Source organism: Ilyonectria robusta (assembly GCF_021365365.1).
Source record: "Ilyonectria robusta strain PMI_751 chromosome Unknown BGZ61scaffold_5, whole genome shotgun sequence".
Lineage (NCBI taxonomy): Eukaryota > Fungi > Ascomycota > Sordariomycetes > Hypocreales > Nectriaceae > Ilyonectria > Ilyonectria robusta.
In genome coordinates, this window is record NW_025764439.1 from 2,426,814 (window position 1) to 2,442,530 (window position 15,717).

Here is a 15,717-nt window from a genome sequence, read left to right on the forward strand (position 1 = left end):
CAGCCGGACCATGACGTGAGGAAGTGACATCTCTCCTCCTGGTCGCCAGCCGACGCAAATTCCTCGAAACAACAAAGGTCGCCTGGACGGTCCAATTCACCACCGGTCGCCAACGCCCAAACCCGCCATGACGGCCAGCAAACGTATACCGCCATGATCGACAGCGTTGAAAGCAATTTCGGATCTCCAGAAACTCCCCGCCCGCGTCGAGAATCACGCTCAGAGCGACACCGCGAATGACGGTCGCAACTCCGCACCTCAGCTACCGATGGACGCACTGGCTCGCCTTGGCCTTTGAGAAGGCAGAAGGGGTATGCTTCCCGACCTAGAAATCTTGTTTCACTTGGCTGATCATGTCTAGAGGCTCCCGTGCCCTGTGTCGTCACAAGGCGCCCACCTCGTCCACCCGCCGCCGACGCCAGCGCTGCGAGATGCCCCCATCGATCCCACCTTCGCCCAGACCCTCACGGACCGACTGAACAAGCTTGTTCGAAGACAGGAGATCCGCGTCAACATGTACGGCGCTGCTTTTGCCGAGGAGTGGCCCATCTCGCGCACGCCGATGCAGGAGGCGCGTGAGGCGAAGGCGAGGGTGCAGCAGTTTCACGAGCAGCAGCTGCGCCTCGACTCGGATTCGCCCTCGGAGTCAGAGGAGCATGTCCCGAATGTCCGTCCACAGCTGCCATCGCGGGTCGGAGAAGATGAGGAAGATCGCGTGTCGGCTCAACCAACGGCAAAGTTTGTCAGGTCGTCTCGGGCGTACCCTCCGCTCAAGCGTAAGCGAACGGCTTCGAACCTTCCGACTGGCTCGGCCCATCGTCGGACCAGAAGACGATTGAGACCGCGCCGACAGACGTGAATGAGACGGGTGGACAAGGCTGAAGCAGAGGGGTGCAGCGACTCGGATGCAACGCCAGATGCCGCACAAGTTGACAGGCGATCGGCCTGTTGGCTCGACGGCCGTAGATTATCGCGTGTCAGTAGCCACGGCCTGTCGGTAGATGCCAAATGAGGCGTGTTGAGCTGCTCGTACTAAGGCGCAATCGTGATTTCACCGTGTTTTACGCTGTTGACGTGACCGGTAGAGAGAACTGCATCGAGGCCGGGGTTGATGATTGACCCATTCTCGGTCGTCTGGGTCCATTGACCGACTTGAATGGTGTTTCCCGCTGCTGGAGTTGGCGTGAAGCTGAGGTCCGGGGGACTCGGCTGACGATGCAGTGTCTGTATGTATCGGCCAAGTATTGCTGTGCGTTCCTCAGTTATGTTGAAGCATGAGTCCTCAGTTATGTTGAAGCATGAGTATGGGATGACAGGAGTGTTCACCGAGGATGAACAGCCGCTTTTAGGTGCCAACCTTGACCTCTTACGCCATCCAGCCGGCTCGAGCAAGTTCGCGATGGCCTCACATGAGCCCTCCGGTGCTATCGAATTAGGACACTACTCTCCGCCCCCAACTTCTCGAGGTACTGCTCTGCTTCCGGGTGCCGTGCCTTTTGCTACACGCAGTCGACCGACACACGCACGCGAGCATGATTTAGTTAACGCATAGGCAGCGATATCTGTGCGGCCGATAGCTTCGGGCGAGCATTACTTGGCCTCCTTCATGACTGGCCAATGGGCCATCTCGGCCGAACTCACAAGAAAACTTGGCCAGCTAACCAACCGCCCGCCCAAGTTCCCGGAGCACGGCCAGACCCTGGATCACAGGCCCGGAAAACTGCTGGGAATTCGACGCTTCTCTCCCGCCATAGACCCGAGCGATGGCCCGGTGCCGCTTGTGCTTGTGCGGGGTTGACGAAAGGCGGAACCCGTCTCTTCTCTGCATCACGATCCTCCCCCAGTTCTGTGGCTGCCCGGCCCAGACATCGAAAAGCTCGCTGCTCAAACAGTCAAGAAGCGTTGTATCCAGCAGGGCATCTGGAAAGACGAGTGGAACAACAACTACAGGCCTTGGGGGCGCTGGAAGCACGAGGAAACCCTCGAGCTAGAGTCCGAATCCGAGACCGATTCGGAGGCAGAATCCAAGCCTGGTCCCATACTTGGGTTGAGGAAAGCCGAGGCGAAACCGAGACGACCGAAGAGCGACCGAGAGATGCGACGGATTGCGGAACGACGACCCATACGAGAGCGAGAGCGCGAGGCGTCTCGTCCGTATTATCAGTTTGTCCATCAGGTGTCGAAAGCGCGCGAACGAATCCAAGACGAGTCGAGAGTTGAGGGAGCTCCTATCGAGGACTCTCCCGATATCAATACCAAGGCCTACGAGAATGTGAAGAAGACCTGGATCAAGAGAGGGATTTGGAATAGGAAATGGGGTGTGCTGCCTGGCATATCGTGGAAGCATGAACATCCTCTCGAGGAGCTGATGGCCGATGATGCCGTTTTTTGCTCAAGCAAACGGGCTCGACGACCACGCGCGGCGCCAAGCGGAAGATGCACCTCCAAGACGGATATTCGGGTCACCTCCCCCTCTTGAATCGAGTCACGGCCAAGCATCCAGTATCGAGCCAGAACTGCCCGCGGCTATTGATCCAACGGGATTACAGAATGGCCATGACAACCACTCTTCTCCGGCACCACGTTCACGACGCCGCCTCACACAGAGCAGAGAGGATTCCTCTGCAGCGGCGCAGAGGCCACTACGAGGCGCGAGAGAGACATCCCACGACGCTCGACCAGAAGCACGCGCATCTCTCGGCCCAGTCAATCCATCCAAGGTATCCAAGGCTCTAAGAAAGAGAAAGCCCGCCCCTCGACGGCGACCGAACGCCTCTGGAGAGCCACCGTCTGGAGAGGAGAGGCGCGGGGTGGTCGAGAGCACGAGTTATCGACAACGGGATTTCCATTCCTCATGGCAGCGTAGAGACGTGGATTGATAGATATATTAGGTTTATTACTACAGGCGAAAGGAGTTTTTGTACCTGGTAGTCCCTCCTCGTTCCTAAACGCCAAGAAGAATGTCTACTACCAGCAGGTTCCAGCCCGGCATCTCACCAAAAGCGGCGGAAGAGATGATGATGGTAGAGAACGGCATCTCCTTGCTCTTGGTCAAAGATGCGGCTCCGCGTGTTCGACAATGCATTGTCCGAGGGTTCAACAACATGGTCGTGTACTCCGTTTAGGGAGAGGGATCGTGGTCTTGTCAGCTATGAACCTGTCGCACTGGATCAGAACTGCCCGAGGTTGAATGTGCACTCGAACCTACTGCATCGTGGCAATCTCGCGTTCGAGCTTGCCCGAGGCAAGGCAGGGGGCCAAGGGGATGCGGATAACCCATCGCTGGCCATGTTCAAATGCAACAAAGCAGCGGAGGTTGTAGCTGCCTCGTTCGGGGTCCTTGAAGTAGTCGCATGATAGTCCTGGGCGCCGTGATGAGGCGATGGCGAGGACTTTCTCCTTGGTGATGTATTGTAGAAATTGATGGCGTTGACGGTGAAGGCGCCGCTGAACGATGTCGTCGGTAAAGCCTCGGGGACTGGCGGCCGATGCCATGGCCGCCGCCAGAGGCTGCGCGAAGCCCAGGATTGGGGTTGTCGCGGTGCACTTGGGGTGTGATTTAGGCTACCTAGGTAGGTGCTTTCTTCACATCTGCGTGCTCGTACAGGCGGGTGTCACGCTGGATGCGGGCTAAAGCGAGCTGGCTCTCCAGGGCATGACAGGCCCACAGTTTACCCCAGATCATGTCCTACCCGCACGTAGGTAGGTAGGTAGGTAGGTAGGTAGTGGGGAGTCAAAGAGGGGAAAGCTTATCGATAGCATCTCCACTCACCAAATACTCTAGCGCAGGAACCGGGCGGAATCCCTTCGACTTCACCCTTGGCTAAAATCACGGCCAAGCCCGTACCCACTGCTCGAGACCTATCACATGATCCATTGCTGTTGGCAAATGCTGAGACTCAATGCTGGACTGAAAGGGTAGAATGGCGGTGCTACTCCAGGTCTGACAGCTGGCCGACAGCTGGACTTAAAAGGTGGGTCTGTTACTGCCGGCTGTGACCGCCTGGTCTCAACACAGGCTGTGTGTGACACTCCGTGACACTGGCACTCACTCTCACCTCACCTGCGCCTATTTGTGTCACACTTCACCCTTACCCTCCCACCCTCCCACCCTCACCCTCTCACCCTCCCACCCTCACCCTCTCACCCTCCCCCTCTCACCCTCCCACCCTCCCACCCTCACGACCCCACGGTGTAAAACCCCACCGCATCACGTTTCTCTTTCAATCCGCCAGGTGCAAACGCCACCTACCTTCAGCCGTGGTAGAGTCGCGCATGTTGCCTTGCCGATGTGAGCAGCCACAGACCTGTGTTTCGGTGTTCTGCTCCCTCAAGGTAAGCCTCACTCAGGGGACGCAAGTTGCTATCATGGAGTCAAAGTAACACGAATGAGCAGCTACAAACACACCCCCACAAACCGCCTGTGTTCCGTCCCTTCTGAACCTCGTCGAGGTTCCTTTTTTGCGCTGAACACGCCGAGCACACCTCCACAAACTGCCTGTGTTCCGTCCCTTCTGAACTTCGTCCAAGTTCCTTTTTTGTGCTGAGCACGCTGAACACGCCACGGGCCGCAGTCTCTACACAAACATCACTCCCCTCGTCCTTGAATCACCACCCACAGCCTCACGCTTCCTCTGTGCGCATTCGAGCCATGGAGCCATTTGGCGGTCGACGCAAGCGCGTCGCCAGTCGTGCCAAGGACGCTGCAATCGCTTTTTAGGAAAAGCTGCACCCGCCTCGACCGGAGATTGTGGCTCGGAGATGCATTCGTTGCAAGCAGAAGAAACCTGAGCATGTGTTTTTCAACATCGCGAATCCGTTCCGACCAACGGATATGTGCATCGTTTGTGTTCAGGAACACGACGTCATGGTAAGCTCCCAAAAGAACCCCCGCCCCTCGTCGAAAATCTAGGGTGCTAAGCTGTGAAACAGTCGGAGCGCATTGCAAACCGCACAGTATCGGATTCCCGAGCCCAAGACCACGTCGTCAGCTCAGGGTTTGACGATACCCAATTTCCAAGCCCAAAGGCCTCGTTAGACGGCCGCCACGTCCTTCGCCGAGCCCGAAGGGCCGTGTCTCAATTCTTCCATCGATCGCCTGGCACCGCACGCGAAGAATCCCAGGCAGATTTTTACCCCGATGAGGTAAGTCATAATTTTACATGCCTGACCCAAAGCTCTTCGACATCTCTGACCGTCGCGATAGGTATTCCTCCCCTATCGCCGTCTGCCGCTGGAACCACTTGGCACGCGATCATCCGGGCGAGCCGCCCCGACACTCCACCGTGCGGCATCCCAACCCGCGTTGAAAGACAACGGTCGAAGTGCAGGCTACAGAGTTGGACCGGCTGAAGATGTCATCTACTCCGCTGCCCCTTTTAGGGATGCCAGTCCCCATCCTGCGTTAAACGACAACCGTCGATACAGAGTTGGACTGGCTGGCGATAGCATCTACTCCGCTGCCCCTTTTAGGGATGCCAGTCCCCAACCTGCGTTACAAGACAACGGTCGAAGTGCGGGCTACAGAGCTGGACTGCCTAATGATGGCATCTACCCCGCTACCCCTTTCAGGGATATCAGTCCCCCACCTCCAGAGGCCATATTCCGGGCTGATCGTCCCCGGGCCTACTACTTTTAACGATACGGCAAGAGCGATGGTTAGGAGACTTCCCTCATCCTTAGGTTCCAAGGTGAAATCTGATATCGATGTGGTGCAGGATGCACTGATAGGACGGATACGGGGGAATGAAATATGTCATGTAACACAAATCAAAGTTTATCGGGATGAAGTGACAGATGGATGGGTCAACTAGGTGCAAAACAACGCCAACGAGTTTAGTTGACTGAATATGAAGAGGACCTGACATTCGATTGAGGCAATGCCATGACAGGCCTGGCACAACGCTGCTGAGAGCCTCGACCTATGGCTGTGTGAATGCGTATGTTACATAGTTGACGTGCTGTGTGCCGTGGATTCAGGTTGCCACGGTTGGGAATCGCTCCCGCGTGTGTGCCGTTCTGCGCTGGACCGCGCGTGCGTTGCGGTGCCTGACCATCTGCAAGAGAATCAACCGACACCGTCCTCATCGACCGCGAAAGCGACGACCTCTGTATTGCTGTGAGTGTCCTCTGTATCCCATGCCGACCTGACGGATGATGACTGAGGCTAAGGAGCAAAGCGCCAAACTCGAAACGAAAGGTCCAAGGAAAGCCCGATGACAATTCCGACATTCCACGTCTCTCACGCCGCGTCTTCCACCGAGAAAGTCTCACCGGGAGAGTCTCACCGAGAAAGCCTCACCGCCAGGGGTTTTGGAAAGACACCACTTCACCCCAACGACACGACCTCTCTCGCCGTCTGACCCATCACCGGCATGGGTGTAACAATTCCCACCCCAGACCAGCTCGAAAAGTACGGTTATCGCAAGTCGAGAATCGTCGACCACACCTTGGACGATGCCTGCCTCGAAACTCGGTGTCCTCTTGACAACGGACGGCACCACGGCCAACCACTGCCCCGACGTCCTCCGCGCCATCGTCAGCATCGGTGCAAAACGTTTTGACTGCACGACCCTACTCAGGACCCTCTCCGGCGGCAAGTTGCGCAACATGCGACCGTTTCGGTGGCTATCTCTACCTCGTCACCTGCAAACGCGTCTGCTACTTTTGCTTCACCACAGATCTGCTGTACTTCCCCGTGTCCGCCACGCTTGCGAGTAAGCCCACTCGCTTCACACGGAGAGAACTCAAGTGCCTGCCTCATATCTTCAGTCTGCCAGGACACTTCACGGAGCGCAACAAGCTAGTAAGGGGCAGGGTCATGCTGTTGGACCGTCAGTCCTTGCTCAACACGGCATCGGAGGTTTCCAGTCAGACATTCGACGAGGGACTCGGGCAACTCGGCCTCACCACGAGGGAACCTCGACGATACATGTTCATCATTTCGGCACCCTACTTTACCTCATCCAGTCACTCAGCCGATTGGGGCGTCTATTGCAATAGATGCATCGACAATAGGGAGCCTGCGATGCATTTCAGGAATAAGTACACAGAAGATGGCTTTGTAGATCACATGGCATGATATGGGACTAATCACGGTGGTGAACAGTAAAGGGAACAAGAGTGATACACCTGGCGCCTCTGTTTGCGTCTCCTGCCACGACTAGGAACACCAATTCACAAACGAACCCCATAAAATGCCCCCTCATAGATGTGTGCATCTACGACTTGAGTCCATGGCCGACACCCTTTTATTTCGACCAGAGCGCCCGTCTCCACCATCACTCCCTCAGTAAACGCCAAGATGACGTCCAGACGCCATAGCAACGTGCAGTTATGGGCAACACTTGTCGATTACTCTGACGTCGACGAGAGCGAATATCGCTTCCTGGTCGACGGGAAGCACGTCAAGTATGTCACCGTCGACCCCGGCGTCTTGCCAAAGGATGATGGGACATTAGCGCCCATATTACTTCCGCGGCTGCCCCCCTTTCCACCCGGCGACTGGAACGAGGGCCACATCTCCAAGGACCCTTTGACAGGGCACACAATCTTCTCCCGTTATACGCGGATCGATCATCTAGAGCTCAAGAAGCTCCATCGTCTGCGTCAAAATATTCACGTGGCCATGCATCCGCTTTTCGACCGAGCCCTCCTCGCCAAGTTTGCCGAGTTCCTCTAGCAAATGCCCTTCTTCGAGGCCGAGACAACAGCGTACGAATGGATAGATGGCAAAGGGGTGCGTCCCAAGTTCCTCGGTCATTTGACCGAGGCCGGGAGGGTCATCGGGTTCGTGATGGAGTACATAGACGACGCGAGGTCCGCTCAGACCGGAGACCTGGCGGCCTGCCAAGCCGTTCTAGCCAAGCTGCATTCTCAAGGGATCAAGCATGGCGACATGGCTGCAGGCGAAATTGCTGGGCCGAAGCAATGCTACAGAGGTTCCTCGATACCGCCAACCGCTTCGAATCCCCCACGCACAAGTGCGATGAGATGATGGTCGTCACGAGGGCTAGGGTGCCATGGCTGGGGGTGCTGTGCCCGCTGACGTGTTGGATCAAGCATTGCCGTGGAGTTTGTTGTTGAGAAGCTCGCTCGCAGTTTCATACGTGCCGAGTAGTTTCTAGCCTACGAATTGTAGCCAGAGAAAGAATTTGGTCTCGGTCTTAGAGTTGAGAAGGCGTTGCTAACTAGCGCATCTCAATCAGGCGCACATCTCGAGTTGGTCATCGTCAGTGGGCTGGAAGGGTATGGCGGTCTCGCCGGCCTTGTTGGCGCAAGCTTCCCATCATTCCTCGAGCAACGGTGAAATTCAAGGGCTTTGTCCATATCCACGGGTGTTTGAGATCGTCTATCACAAAGGTGTAGTTGGGAGGGACGCTGTGCGGTAGACATCAGTATCGTGTGTGGAACGAGCATGTTTCAGCCGAGACCATGTCTTGGGCTGATGCCGTGACCGGTCTCGACTTGAATAGATTGCTGACTGCGCAACATACCAAACGCCATCTCAGACTCATCAACTACCATTTATGTTTATCGAGGCTTTCCATGCCTTCCACGAAACCCAGGCCTGAAATGCCGACAGGCCCAACGAAAGAAGTCCCACGACAACTGAAATCAACAGGGCTGCAAGCGCAATCGCAAACGCATTGCTTTCCGAGGTTTGCCACTTGATCCACCTCTCGAATCGATTTCGAGGCCGCCGTTCCCTCACCAGGTCATGCAGTTCTACCAGTCGGTGCCCCCAGTAAAAGTACTCGTCATTATGCAAGGAATCATTGAACGTCGTATTCCCTTCATCCCATGTGCAGTCTTCGTCGAACCCCTTGGTTCGGATCAACCGCTTCAAGATTTTGGTCGATCGACGATCTCTCCATTGGAAAAGGATTGACTGCAGGGAGTGAAGTGTCTCTGCAAGCAGACGCGGTGGGAGAGAGCCCCTTGAAACTGCGTATGAGCATCATGTCACCAGTTCGAGGCCCGACTCTGCTCACCTTTGAAGGGATAGTAATGGGTCTTCTTCCGTGGTAGAATTGGAACTCTGAAAAAGGCGCAACTGGGCTTTCAGATAAGATGTGTGGTGGAAGATGTAAAGAACTCTGTTCGGACTGTCAAGTAGCAAATGCTGTGCCAAATTGTCTGTTCCCTTGAAGATGATACCTGATCGCGCCTTCATCTTCCAAGCCTTGATAGAACGCGCGTTCGCTAGAGCATTCTTGACTCGATCAGAGCTCTGTGAAGCTCTAGGAAAGCATTCCAAAACGTATGCATGCAAGCATTGGGTTGGCTGCCACGAGACGGGTTTATATTTTCCGATGGTATAACCCGATCCGTGTCTCTCGGTCATTGCAGGGTCGAACATGAACATGACGCGGGCAGCTAGCAGGACTACAGACGTGACGCGCACTCGAGAGTGTTTCGTTTTCAGGGTTTTATAGAGTTCTCCAGAAATTTCATCCAGGGTTCTCGTAGCATTTCCTCGGATGGCTTTGACTGCTTCCAGAACGTCGGCATGAGTAATTGGAGTTAGGTCACCAGATCGCGGCTGGTCGACTTGTACGACGTGAGCACCGGTATCTGACACTACCAACTGGTCGTAATATTTGAAGTATTGGTCAAATCCGCGTTTGGTTGTGCCAAGGAGCTCGCTGGCGATACGGTTGCGGTATTCAGGGACGCCGTCCATGGTGAGAAACAAAGATTGCAACTCTTTGTTCCCTGACCTATAAGAGGAGATAGCAGGGCCAATGGATTTTTCGGGATCAAAAGAGAAACTCCCATGTCTTTTAAGCACCTTTTAAGCACCTACTAGGTTGTCGATCAACGTAAGAGCAGATCTTGGACGTCGGAAAACCCCTCATGGCTGTTAAATTGGGGTCTGGAAATCAGACTGCGTGGTGGCAGACCACACAGCCAATACCAAGGACGCAGGGCAGCTTGGAGAATCCAATCATTCTTCTCCAACATGAAGCACCACGTGATACGTATCCCATATCTGTCTGTTAAGCTTTTATCGGTTCAAGCGACACCGCGAATCCCAATTCGGATCTGCCATGAACACACCATGACCCGCCCAAGAAGCTATTGTCAATCAACGACAGCCCTCACCGGCCGAGAAGAACGACTCCAATCCCCGCTCGCAACTACTTGACGACCCAATTCCCATTTCATGGCCTTGGAGCCCCGTCGCTTCGTTCCAGGCGCTGTCCTTCCCCCGCATCGCAGCGGGGAAACGCCACAATGATGACAGCTTCAATGGTGGAATCGCAATGGCAAAATCTAGACCAGACCCGTGGTCTCATCTCAAAACAATCTCGAATACCGCGCGACCGGGAACAGCAAGGAGAGTGTCCCGTTGTCTCTGCTATACCCACATCTCCAGATCTAGGTGACTTTTCGAACACCGACCTCGCTCCGAATGGCATCAGACCATCGTCTCCGAAACGTATGCCTGCCGTGCCTGCCATCCCTGCTGTGTCTGCCATCCCTGCTATCCCCGAGGCTCTAGTTCGAGCTGCCTCTACAGACACGAACCGAGCTCTGAAAAATACATCTCCACCATGTCAGAGAGATCCCGCCAAGTCTTCAGGTGCACCTATTGAAGGCAGTAAAATACCAGCTGAGGATAGAAACACGGAGGCAAGACCGGCTCGTGATACAAGCATAAGTACGGCTGGGATCGAAGATTACTACGCCGTTAGTGAACCGGTTCCTGGCAGCAAGAAGAAGAAACGGGTTTATCCAAAAGCCCCGGTGTTCTCAGATGGCTGGAGTACATCCGAGTACACGGATCGCTTTGAAGTCGTGAAAGACCAGCTGCAGAAAACGGTGAATGAGGATGTCAAACTGCGCGACAAAATCAAGACCGCCATCCTATATAAGCTCCGGATGGTGGGCACGACACCCGTCGACGCGGTTCCAAGCGTTGTCATTGTATGGGATGATGCAAAGCACATGAAGTCTTTGAAATCGTTGTTCAGCTCGCGGGCACAATACAGCTTGCATTGCGGTGGTAAAAAGCCCTTTTCAAATCCCTTCAGCGAAACCCAACCTCGACACATTCCGCCTCTGAAGCTAGTCTACGTCTTGCACTCCCGGGGATCGATCAATCGGATGGCCTTGGTTGGAATTCCATTAAAGGCTTTCTTTGACAACAACGAGACCTACTGCGGTGGACTAGTCGAATACCAGGGGTCGTCAGCGACGCTCGCTATATCAATTCGAATCGACCATGCCAGCGCATATCTCACCGTTGACCATGTCTTTGCTCCACACTTGACTCCTGGCTGTAAAGCATCTGCTTGCGGGGAAATTTCACCCTCGGTCACTCCTTGTTCTCCGATAAATCCCAATGATGAACCAGATGATTTAGATCCTCTTTGGGAGAGTGACGATGACGAGTACGAGTACGACACGGAGGAGGATAACGATAGCGATTCTAGTGAATGCCGGACATCCGATATCGATCCTGCTGTGGTTTTCAGTGCCGAAAAGAGACGCTGCGAGGACTGGGAAGTGGTTCCACTCCCGCTGGATCTTGACCCAGCCTTACCTTACCTTGACTGGAGTCTGACTCGTCCAGTGTCACCGTCTTTGGACATCTCTCAAACCAACCTCCTATTCTTGAACGGCTTGAATGCCAAAGCGACTGCCGTTGATGCCATCCGGAGAAAGCCACGACACCATCTGGCACCAGTCAAATTAATATCTGGCATCCGGGGACCACTTCTTGGCTGCATACTTGCTGATTCGAGCTTTCTCGTATCGCTACCGGAGCAGAGGGACTGTGAGCTATTCACAGTAATATTAGACACTTCTGAAGGTAGGGATTTTGATTCAACCCCAAAATCAGGCATAGACTGACAATTTTCAAACATAGGTCTTATTCAAGGGGAATGTGGATCAGTCGTTGTCGACCAAGAGAGCACCGAGGTATACGGTCATGTTGTGGGATGCGATCCTTCAGGGCATGCTCTAGTCGTCCCATTGGAACATGTCTTTGCTCAGGTAAAGGCAAGTTTCAGGGCATCGTATGTCGGCCTTGATTCCTCTTCCTTGGGAGAGATGCCGATCCCTGGTCCCTTGGCATCCTCAGCCACCAACTCTGGTACGTCCAAGGCGACGCCATCAACCGGATTCTCCTACGACAAATCCAAAAGTAACCTTGCCCGCGAGCCTCCCGAGAAGCGTCACGTTCAACTGGCTGATCAACTTGATCATCAAAAGCCAGGTTCCGGACATGAAGGAAGTAACATCGCCAGCATCGCTCGCATGACCGACATTGCATCCATTCTTGAGCGGGAAGGAAAGTACGAAATGGCTGCGGAGAAATACAGGGAGATACTAGAGATCCAGAAGGAGATTTTGGGCGCATCTCATCCCAATGCGGTCATCAGCATGGACAAACTCGGCTCCTCACTGTCCCTTGCAGGAAGACACGATGAGGCTCTAGGCATTCACAAGGAGGCTTTTCAGCAACGGATGCAAGCACTTGGACCAGAGCACCCCAACACACGTACAAGCTTATACAACATTGCAATTGTGTTGGAAAGACAGGGAAAGTATAAGGAGGCCAAAGACATACTGAACCAGGCGCACGCGGTTCAGAGCAGAGTCCTGGACAAAGACCACGCTACCAAACTAGCCACGAATGATGGTTTTTCAACTACGCTCGCCAGTCAGAGCAAGTTTGATAGAGTCAAACCGGGGGGCAAACAGGCTTTTACGCCGCGACAGGAGTCACCCAGCCGCAAGGATCCCGACACGCTTGCTAGTACGAATCGCCTCATGCTTGACCTCGTAAAGCAAGGAAAGTATGGCGAGGCTGAGAAAATGGGCTGGGAGATACTTGCGCGACGACAGAATGCACTCGGCCCAAAACACCCAGACACTCTGACGAGCATGAGCAACCTTGCCGTTGTGCTAAAGAAACAAGAAAGGTACCCTGAGGCTGAGCAAATGGCCCGACGCACACTGGAGCTACGAACAGGCGTACTCGGGCAAGACCATCCGGACACGCTGAAGAGCCTGAACAACCTTGCAGTGCTTCTCGCTTGCATGGGTGAATACGGCAAAGCCGAGCTCATGCTCAGAGAAACAGTCGTGCTCCGAGAAAATCTTCTGGGGAAAGGGCATTCTCATACTGGTGTCAGTAGAGCCAACCTCGCAAGTGTGCTTGAGCTTCGAAGGCGTGATGATGGAAGTCATGACGGCCGGTACATGCGGGTTAATCTCGAGAAACTGCAGCACATCAGCGTATCGGGGGTGAATGAGCAGGCAGACAGTCTTTAGATCAAGTAACTAGGATCTTTGACAACACATCGAAGCCCGTCGTTCTCGTGGTGTTATTCCCCAGCAATCTCATCGTTTAACTTGGTCGCAGCTGTGCCACTACGTCTTTTTGACATTTTCCTGTCGCGTGCCGATTAGGCACCCGTAAAAACCGCGTGAGGGAGGAGAATAAGAGGCCATCGTCAAGCTGCTAGTCCTAGGCCAGTTGTTCGACGCGTTCCCTGGGCCTGAGCGGTTATTTTTGCTGCCCAGAAGGGAATAGCTCGACTTTTAGCGACGTCTAAGGTCTAAGGTCTTAGGTCTAAGGTCTAAGGTCTAAGGAGACTGCGGATCAGGGCCATAAGGATGTTAATTTCAAAGTGTCTACTACTGCATCAAAACTTGTCTTTGTTTCCTGGCGGCTTTTTCTTCATCGCCTTTCTTCAGGCTATGTTCTGGCACAGGTGTTTGTTCTGGCACAATTCCTTGTGTCTACAAAGTACTTGAATCTTGTCCAAGGAACTCCTTTTCCTCTACAAAGTACTTAAATCGTGGCCAATTCCTCTTTCTCTACGATATCCTTAAATCTCGACCAAATAACTCCTTTTCCTCTACGAAGTACTCAAATCTTGACCAAAAAACAATATGTCGTCCCTCACTACCCTCCTGCCTTCGGGCAAGAGACCCAACACGGAAGATGACGCCACGACCATCCCCCCTTCAGTCAAGAGACTCAAGACGGGAGATGACACCGCGCGCCCTGGTCCGAGCTTTGACGCAGACATGAGCGATGAGGACATGAGTGATGAGGAGGACAATGACGAGGAGGATAGTGACGAGGATGAAAGCGAATGGGGCTCGGATTCACAAGGGAGCTTCAGTTCGGACTCGATGGACGAAGCTGGAAGCCCGGGGCCGGCCACTGCACAAGGAACGATGCCGATCTTGCCTTTCGATGAGGCGCATATTGGCTCCGACGAGTGTTCGGACGGAAGTGTGAGTGAGTATCTAGAAGAGGAAGAGCAGGAGCTGGACAAGGAGGCTGCGGACTACTTGGACACGTACGAATGGGAACGTCGACATTTGAGAACAGACTTGCTCAGGGAGCTAGACCGTGACGCCACCGCGTCTGTCCGGGGCCTAGAGAAGATGGGCAAGTTGAACTTGGCTGGAGCTAATGGAAAGACGACTGAAGAGGAAGAGATTTCCGGCGCCTATTATGAGAGCGATTCAGAGAGCGATTCCGAGAGCGATTCCAAGGACTGGTCGAAGCCCAACGCGGTCGGGTGGGAGTCGGCCGCGGATGGCTCGCGACTTCTGCCAGAGGCAATCGTGCTCATGCTTGACTTCTTCAAGGACCGCCAGGACGTGAGCCGCGCCGAGTGCGAGGAGTACTGTCTCAAAGCATACCTGAAGGAGGCATATCCGGAGGCCCAGGAGCGGCCGCTCAACGTACACCCGTATCCCTCCGAGTTCCAGTTCCGCAACAGCTACATGGTCGAGATGATCGACACCACCATCGCCAACCCCGCCCTGATGACCCAGTTCTACATCACTCCCGACACGCTGGATGAGGCCCAGCTCGCCAGGGCGAAAGAGGCATACGGCAGCTTCGTCCCGGAGTACACCTACGTTGGCAACATGGGTCTGGCGCCCAACCACCCAGAGCTGTTTGTGTGGCGGATCGTGTCCCCGGCTGGGCGCCCATTCGCGGCCAGCGGGCACCGGCTCGGTATGCGAGTCAACCAGGACAAGTACGTCGGCATCCTGAAGCACTTTGTCGACTTTGTATGTGAGCCGCTGCGGCTGGCAGGCGGTGGTGACGGCCTCGGCAATGGGCAAGACTGGCCCATGGTGTTGCACAACCCTCGCCTCGACGAGTACAACATCATGGTCCGGCCCGACTGGTCCGGCATCGCCTGCGTGCTGCTCTGGGCGGCGCCGCCCGTCATGACGCTCCCCTTCGGCGCCTCCCTCACCGGCCTCCTGTGTCTGCAGGGGCTCCCAGACCCATACGAGCCCCGACACGCAGCAGACGGCAGTCCTCCCCCGTTCGAGGGCTACAGCCGTGAGGTGTGCCAGTTGCAGAGCCTCTGCATGTACTACCTGCGGAAGAAGCATTCGGCCCTCGCGAATGACGCCCAGCCGTGGCACCGCCTGTTCGCGGCCATGGCGCAGGGCGTCGCGGCGGCGGCCGGCTTGGAGGAGTGCCGAAAGAAGTGCTACGGGATGGAGCTCGACAAGTTTGTTTGGGATTGGTGCCGCTTTGAAATGGACTTTGGTGTCTCTGATATCATGGCCGTCACCTGTGCAGAAAGCGAACGTGGAGGAGGCGATGGCGACGTGGACATGATGGATATGGACATGGACTGATTGGGATTGATCTAAGGAGGGAAGGCTGGAGGAAACGGGAAATTGATTCCATCTCATTTGGAATCTTTCCTACAG

General features: G+C 54.8%; 8 protein-coding genes across 8 annotated transcripts; 7 read left to right on the forward strand and 1 right to left on the reverse strand.

The window, feature by feature from the left end:
- The first annotated feature begins 64 nt into the window (after positions 1 to 64).
- BGZ61DRAFT_188737 (uncharacterized protein) lies at positions 65 to 1,238 on the forward strand. Its single transcript, XM_046237781.1, has 2 exons — positions 65 to 311; positions 362 to 1,238. Exons 1-2 carry the CDS (start codon positions 237 to 239, stop codon positions 857 to 859), a joined length of 573 nt encoding a protein of 190 aa, XP_046108020.1. The 5' UTR covers positions 65 to 236; the 3' UTR covers positions 860 to 1,238.
- A 3,272-nt stretch (positions 1,239 to 4,510) lies between these two features.
- Positions 4,511 to 5,877, forward strand: BGZ61DRAFT_515897 (uncharacterized protein). The gene is made up of 3 exons (XM_046252268.1): positions 4,511 to 4,870; positions 4,933 to 5,145; positions 5,207 to 5,877. The coding sequence occupies exons 1-3, from the start codon at positions 4,835 to 4,837 to the stop codon at positions 5,636 to 5,638; spliced, it is 681 nt and encodes a 226-aa protein (XP_046108021.1). The 5' UTR covers positions 4,511 to 4,834; the 3' UTR covers positions 5,639 to 5,877.
- Positions 5,878 to 6,374: 497 nt separating this feature from the next.
- On the forward strand, positions 6,375 to 7,081 carry BGZ61DRAFT_475549 (uncharacterized protein; the record flags this gene model as incomplete). The annotated part of the gene is made up of 2 exons (XM_046248708.1): positions 6,375 to 6,537; positions 6,582 to 7,081. 2 exons carry the CDS (start codon positions 6,375 to 6,377, stop codon positions 7,079 to 7,081), a joined length of 663 nt encoding a protein of 220 aa, XP_046108022.1.
- A 186-nt stretch (positions 7,082 to 7,267) lies between these two features.
- On the forward strand, positions 7,268 to 7,996 carry BGZ61DRAFT_569940 (uncharacterized protein; the record flags this gene model as incomplete). Its single annotated transcript, XM_046256038.1, has 3 exons — positions 7,268 to 7,559; positions 7,664 to 7,671; positions 7,700 to 7,996. Coding segments are annotated over 3 exons (597 nt in total), but the record flags the coding sequence as incomplete, so codon positions are not given.
- A 519-nt stretch (positions 7,997 to 8,515) lies between these two features.
- BGZ61DRAFT_569948 (uncharacterized protein) lies at positions 8,516 to 9,853 on the reverse strand (the record flags this gene model as incomplete). The annotated part of the gene is made up of 2 exons (XM_046256039.1): positions 8,994 to 9,853; positions 8,516 to 8,939 (listed from the first exon to the last, which is right to left on the reverse strand). Exons 1-2 carry the CDS (start codon positions 9,683 to 9,685, stop codon positions 8,516 to 8,518), a joined length of 1,116 nt encoding a protein of 371 aa, XP_046108024.1. The 5' UTR covers positions 9,686 to 9,853.
- A 1,768-nt stretch (positions 9,854 to 11,621) lies between these two features.
- On the forward strand, positions 11,622 to 12,057 carry BGZ61DRAFT_385975 (uncharacterized protein; the record flags this gene model as incomplete). Its single annotated transcript, XM_046242731.1, has 2 exons — positions 11,622 to 11,821; positions 11,879 to 12,057. Coding segments are annotated over 2 exons (379 nt in total), but the record flags the coding sequence as incomplete, so codon positions are not given.
- A 213-nt stretch (positions 12,058 to 12,270) lies between these two features.
- On the forward strand, positions 12,271 to 13,290 carry BGZ61DRAFT_345537 (Tetratricopeptide repeat-domain-containing protein; the record flags this gene model as incomplete). The annotated part of the gene is made up of 2 exons (XM_046239801.1): positions 12,271 to 12,387; positions 12,754 to 13,290. 2 exons carry the CDS (start codon positions 12,271 to 12,273, stop codon positions 13,288 to 13,290), a joined length of 654 nt encoding a protein of 217 aa, XP_046108026.1.
- A 624-nt stretch (positions 13,291 to 13,914) lies between these two features.
- Positions 13,915 to 15,642, forward strand: BGZ61DRAFT_475553 (uncharacterized protein; the record flags this gene model as incomplete). Its single annotated transcript, XM_046248709.1, has 1 exon — positions 13,915 to 15,642. The coding sequence occupies one exon, from the start codon at positions 13,915 to 13,917 to the stop codon at positions 15,640 to 15,642; it is 1,728 nt and encodes a 575-aa protein (XP_046108027.1).
- Positions 15,643 to 15,717: the final 75 nt, after the last annotated feature.

Coding starts and splice junctions, on each gene's coding strand:
- BGZ61DRAFT_188737 (XM_046237781.1), top strand. CDS start 237: ATGACGGTCGCAACTCCGCACCTCAGCTACCGATGGACGCACTGGCTC. Junction 312..361: donor CCTTTGAGAAGGCAGAAGGG/GTATGCTTCCCG, acceptor GATCATGTCTAG/AGGCTCCCGTGCCCTGTGTC.
- BGZ61DRAFT_515897 (XM_046252268.1), top strand. CDS start 4,835: ATGTGCATCGTTTGTGTTCAGGAACACGACGTCATG. Junction 4,871..4,932: donor TTCAGGAACACGACGTCATG/GTAAGCTCCCAA, acceptor GCTGTGAAACAG/TCGGAGCGCATTGCAAACCG. Junction 5,146..5,206: donor CAGATTTTTACCCCGATGAG/GTAAGTCATAAT, acceptor CCGTCGCGATAG/GTATTCCTCCCCTATCGCCG.